Source organism: Vanessa atalanta, chromosome 7, assembly GCF_905147765.1.
Source record: "Vanessa atalanta chromosome 7, ilVanAtal1.2, whole genome shotgun sequence".
Taxonomy (NCBI): Eukaryota; Metazoa; Arthropoda; class Insecta; order Lepidoptera; family Nymphalidae; genus Vanessa; species Vanessa atalanta.
The window spans coordinates 82,590-89,143 of record NC_061877.1 but is presented as its reverse complement, the minus strand read 5'-3'; the positions used below and the strand labels follow the sequence as shown (position 1 = coordinate 89,143).

General features: G+C 35.6%; 1 protein-coding gene across 1 annotated transcript; it reads right to left on the bottom strand.

The window, feature by feature from the left end:
* Nucleotides 1–1,716: 1,716 nt before the first annotated feature.
* Nucleotides 1,717–6,251, bottom strand: LOC125065229 (slit homolog 3 protein). The gene is made up of 2 exons (XM_047672736.1): nt 3,365–6,251; nt 1,717–2,994 (listed from the first exon to the last, which is right to left on the bottom strand). Exon 1 carries the CDS (start codon nt 5,892–5,894, stop codon nt 3,426–3,428), a length of 2,469 nt encoding a protein of 822 aa, XP_047528692.1. The 5' UTR covers nt 5,895–6,251; the 3' UTR covers nt 1,717–2,994; nt 3,365–3,425.
* Nucleotides 6,252–6,554: the final 303 nt, after the last annotated feature.

Sequence of the window (6,554 nt, the reverse complement as noted above, 5' to 3'; positions counted from 1 at the left end):
ACTTACAATTCCATTAGAAATAGAAGTATGAGCTTCATCAAGAATGAGAAGATTTGAGGCTCAACTGTGTTACATTAGGTCTCCTGATAATATTACCTTGACTATGATATATATGAGGTACAAATATGTATTGTATATGTATTCTAATGAATAATGCTTTTTTTTTTTTAAATTCAATCGGTCTTTTTAATTTATTTTTCCTACAAATATGTAATTTAAGGTTTCTTAAATAATATAACCACTTATTCGTTATTGTATCTAGATATGTATGTCACGAAGTCATTTTGTGAGAAACCGATTTTATGATAACATACAAAGCTTATCCTACGTTATATATCAGTATAATATACCCCTCAGCACAACCGGCTTAGTTAAATAATACAAACGTTCATTTACGTGAATGTAAGCAAGCTAACCTGAACGCGTTCAGTTTGCGTGAGCCTCTCGACGTAACCCACTTAGCCAAAAGGTATCCTCCACTCTCGATCCACCTCGCACTGAATACAAACACACACTCGCTATTCAAACTAACTGCTCACTCTTTGCAAGTGAAACTGGCAAGACTCCTGCTACTATATTCTCAAACGGTATTTTTTTGTTCCTTCAAACGCATGAATTAATTACCTAATTACTATCTAATAATACCATAATTACTAATGTACCTATTTTCCCTCCAGACATACGTAAAGCGTATGTTAGGAGTGAGAACGACTTTTAATTTTATTTCCATGTTTATATGAAAAGTGGAAACTTTGTTGGCTTATGTTGAACCCAATTTGTTGTCTAATGTTTATGTATGATACCGTGCTGTATGTCCCAATAAATACATAAACTAATTACGCTAGGCGATCCGCATTAATTGAGCTTATTATATATGAAGTTCTAAAAATAAATAAAAAACAACAATTAAGGAAAAACAAAATGCATTTAAAAGCAGTTCCATGCAATACTTAGATGTTGAAATCACGTCTGCTATAAGATACATGCGGTATGAAGCGCACGCGGGCCGCACTAACGACGGCCATGTCTTTGTGTCGCTGAAATTGTGTAAGGCTCCAATATAACTTTTAAAATGTCATTAAAAGTATTAAATTCACAACAGTATCCAGTAGTGATACATATTCTATTCTATTCTATTATTCTAGTTGAATATGCACGTCCACCAAGTAGAGTTTTCGCTACTGTAAATAATTTATTATAATAACATATCAATTACAAATAAATATAAATTATTTTGTTATATTATTTGAGTATCAACAAAATTAATAACTCCCGAGTTTCTTGTAAATTCTTATCAGAATCCAACGTTAAAATCGGTCGCAGATTTATGTTTAACTACCAGAACTTAAAGTTAAATAAAGTAAAACAATACGGTCTCACTGCACGGAAGTAAAAGTCTGCGGTCTCCTCTCCTCTAAGGAAAAGGTGAAGAATGGTGGGATTTACCACTCTGCTCCAATGGGGTCGGTGGCCATACACGTGGTAGTATTTCATCCAACACATACAGGTTTCCTCAATAATCCGATCGCCGATCACAAGATTAATTATTATTGCCAAAAAATAAGCACATAAAATCTTAGCGTCGCGGGTGAACTGTAATTAGTGACTTAGATACGGTTTGACACAATTCTGAGTGATTAAATAAAACACATAATTAATTCAATCTATTTATTATCTCGGCTATTCGTTTGTACACCGTAAACTACAGTACGTAAAAACATATATCTACACACCATTGTCTTCGAAAATTTTATATATCGATTTACAACCTTAGTTTCACAGTAATGCATGAGATATTATATGATAATTGAAATATTAAACGTGTCCAGTATTATCGATGAAGCCAAAACGTCGTGAGTAATACGATGACTATGAATAATAAATACGCCATTCACGTGCCTCCGTACCGAACTAATTCCAAACTAACATTTGTGTAAAAGTATTATTCTGATAACATATAACAGCCGAATGAACATGACTGTGAATAATATATAATGCATGATTCTCTTAAATGTACACACTTACCAAAGTAAGAATCGAATTATATTTGAAGTGTAACGAAATGAACGATAAACAAATGTTTTGGCACGTATTGAGTTATTAATACAAATGCAAACTTTATGTAAATAGTTACTCTAGAAGAATTTATAGGGAAGACATGATCTTTGCAAATTGTTGGCGCAACTTTTATTCTAAACGCAGCCGCGCCGTAGCACGTCACGCTAAGCGACAGGCTTACAGACTCGCTGACATATTTGTCATAAAATTAATATCGACATCTTACTACAAAATATAATATCAAGATTTTTGGATTCATAGCCCCTTTGCATATAGAGAGATAGGATCAAGGAACATCTATGCTTAGAAAATTTAGTACAAAAATATTTTAAAATTGTTCAAAAATAATCTACTTTCCAGAAGAGAACCGAGTAATCCCTAATGTTTTATTATTACTTATAATCGGTCAATTTACTTCTCTTCCCTCTCCATGGTTATTAACGAAAAAAGTTAAATGAAATTTTAATGAGCAAGATACGACTTTGGTTGTTTTAAATCGGAACTTAATTTTACACAAACAGTCATGATATATGACCCCAGTTCCCATCGCCCTGGAGCAAAGAGCAAATCTTGCGATAACAATTTAATTACGAGCACACTGAAATGTTTCATGAATAGCGGACGTGCTACGAACAGCCATCATTATACATAAAGTACATATAATTCTTCATCATTATATATTTACAGTTGAAACAAAATGAGTTCTTGACAGAAATGAGAGCTTTATAAATGTATTTTACAGAACCTCGGCTTACGAGTAACGATTATTCATTACAATCTACGTTGATTTAATTAAACGTGTTTACATTATGTACAATGATAAAAACTAATCTAAGCTGCTTAGAATTTTTCTCTATTTGTACTTATTTCATAAAAAAATATGTACGTTCAGATATATCACAAACACTTCCACGCTCTGCAGCCGACCGCCTTAAACTGGAACGAAAATTAACTAATTACTTCAAAAACAGCATTACACAAAAAATATCGTAGCTAACTTTAAAGTAATTACTTTTTTTTAATTTTGAGCTTAAATACTGCATGATATAATATCTTCCTGTAATGACTTCAATATAATATTATCGTGAATACAGTTTGTGAAACATGCAGCGTGTTGTTAGAAAATGATCGGACATCCCGACTTCAGAAAATTATGTCATATCACACTGAATGGCTACAATAATTTATTATCCTTTAATTTCCGAATACGCGCACTAAAGTTCATAAATGTCGTGAAGATAATATTTGTACGATTGATTTTAAAGTGTGCCAGTGGAAATAAAATAAATGTTTACGTAATACTCACATGATTGCTACGTGAGTAGAGAATCGCACTCGAAGGGCGTTGGGTCAGCTGCACGTAAGTGTCACCAAAACACTCCTCCAGATATATTCGACACTTCTATTTGGTCCTCCGTGTCTACATTCCAAGCTCTGAGTTGTCTTCTTTTATATCTGAGTCGGAAACTGAGCCAGAGTATTAATGACATCAGTATTAAGCATATCACGGCAATCGTGCCAATGTATTGAGCGTAACTGGTATGTGTATCTTTATACGATGAATATTCTAACCTAACGTTGGGTTTCACTGTATTGGTCTCAGTAACGACTGACTCTTGATAAATGTTGCGTTTCGTTGCCCAAAGCATAGATTCTTTAGTCGAAAGTGGGGTATTCAGTCGTTTCCTTGAATTCTTACCACTAAGTATCTCCGCCGCCCGGTTATCGTTTTTCGGTGTTCTTGTTGATAATGGGACATAAGGTTCGATATCAAGAAACCTGTGATCGATATTAAGTTGATCATTTTGAACTTTGTTTTGATCGAAGATTTTTGTTGATTCCCTTATCTTGACATAAGTCGATTCATTAAAATAATCATTCAATATAATTTTATTTTCATTTCTCGATTTCTTTAACTCATCTCCTTCAGTTAACAATTCTCTGCCGATTTTTCTGTAGTCCGTTTTATTTTTATTGCTAGCAGTATTAACGTCATTGTTGTGCTTAGTACTTGAGCTGTTATGTTTGACCCTCTCACTTTTGTTATTCAAATAGCCATAATATCGCAACAGCTTGTTTATCATTTCAGTACTGTACAAATTAACCGGAGGTAAGCTCTCACTTATGGTAAATGTTTCTGGGAATGTGCAATTGTATTTAGATATTTCAGGTTTTGCTTCTAACGTCGAGAAATAACATGTTTCGCCGTAAGAAACACTCTTATTTGAGTTCATCCAATCGGACAGCCATAGTTCATTCGTACAATTTATAATATTTCCATGTAACCTTAGGGTTTTTAGTTGCCCCAAATAAAACAATAAATCATTGCGAATTTGTGTAAGATTATTCGTTCTCAAATCCAAATACTGTAGATGCGAAAAAGCTGCTAAAGCCGCTGAGTCAGATAACAATTGTCTCGCTAAGCCGGGACTAGACTGAAGGTGGAGCATTTGCACGCTTTCAGGCGAGGATAGAGGAAACGAACCATCTTGTTCAGGTACTGATATATTTAAATTACAGAGTCTCAGGTCTCTCAGCGACAAAGGTCCGTCAAAGGCACTCGACGACAACAACTTTATAGGATTATTGGATAGGTCTAACATCTCTAATGATAATAAATCTTCAAATATCCCATCTTGAATGTATTGTATTTGATTACATTTTAATAGCAAAATACGTAAATTAGGTAAATCCTTAAAATCTGGTTTAGTAAGATTTTTTATCAAATTTTCTTTGAGCGACAGGTATTTTAGCCCATCTGGTAACGATCTTGGCACATTTGAGAGAAGATTTTTATTCAAGTTTAAAAACAGTAACATCTCTAGTCTTCCCAATGAATCATCTTCTATCGATATAATCTTATTATCACAAAAATCAAGCGATTGCAATAAAGGATAACTGTCTAAATCCCCGCATCTAATCGATGTTATTTTATTTCCAACAAGAGTCAAAAAGCGTACGGAATGGGTGAACGCTTCAGGAACTTGGCAAAGGCCGGTTCTCGATGCATCGATTTGTTGTAGTCTGCGGCCGGTACCAACTAACAATTGTGTATCCAACTGTGTAATTCCTAAATGCGGGTTATCTGTTAGGAGCAACCGTGCGAGATTCGGTAATTGCTGTAAAGCTCCCGGTGTCACCTTTCTCAAGTTGTTATGCGATATATCCAAATGTTGAAGCAACCAGTTATTGAAGTACTTGTCGTGGATGTACTGTATGTTATTTCTACTTAAATTTAAGTGTTGGAGGTTCTTCAGTGGCGTGAACACATTCGTTAAAATTGTTAAATTGTTTTCTGACATATCCAGGGTTTCTAATTTTGAAAGTCCAAAAAAACTATTTTCATTAATTTTATTAATTTGATTTCTTCTTAATATTAGTGTTCGCATGTTTATAAAGTTATTAAATAATCCTTTGTTTATTGATTGCAATTTATTAGACGATAAATCAATTTCTTGGACGTTGTTAAATTTAATATTCATTCGTAGCCTGCTAATACTATTATTTGTCATCGTAATAGAAAAGGTATCTAGATGCGGGAAGTCGAAGTCGACCGTGCTGGTATTGCACGTACTTTTATATTGTATTACAACTTCGGTAAAAGTTTTATTACTTTTGTTTTGTATCCAATTAAACAGTGTCGAATCGTTGTGACAGCAAACTTCCACGTGATATTTATTTACACTCTCTTTAAGAGACACGTTGTAGGAACACATTTGACATGACGTTGAATTATTTTTACATTCACATATTTTAGGACAAGCCGATATTAAATTTGTTACTTGCCACATTATTATAAAGAAAAGTAGAAAACATTCCTTAAACGAAGTAGCCATTTTTGACAGTACGTGTCCTCACTTAAGCAGGATTAAACACTAGATAGCACTGAAGTTGGCGTAATTGAAACTTGTTATTCCGGGAGAGAGCGCGACAACAGTCTCTTTGAACGTTGCGTAAGTGAAACATAGTTGTCACTGTAAGTTCACGGCACTGACACTTCAAGTCGTCACAGGCTCGAGCGCTCCGCTCTCACTCATGCTCACTTACTGCTCACCTGCATAAGATCAAACGCAGCGCTTTAGACAGCACGATGGGCGAGACACGTGCTAGCCGCGAGAGGTACGGAACGCATCGGAGGCGGGCGGTCTTTCGTAGCGGAATCGTAACGCGTCGCGCGATGTCGGCGAGCGGCGGGCTGGCGCCGGCGAGTCTGGCTACGAACTGCCTGAAGCGACGACCACTCGCGTGGCGCCGGCGCTCTGTGACTCCGCTTACAACCCTCACAGGCTCATTTTTATTTAGTCAACTGACTTCTACGCCGCCACTATTTATATCTATATGTCATGCGACGCTCCCTGATACGATATTTTGAGAACGCAAGTATTTGGAAGTGTGCGCTATATATCTCCGCCCTGTTCGAGATTGCTCCCCGATGGGCATTCTCGGTGGGAGCACATGATTTAAGCGGCCGGTAAGTTATCACAAATAGCTTACCT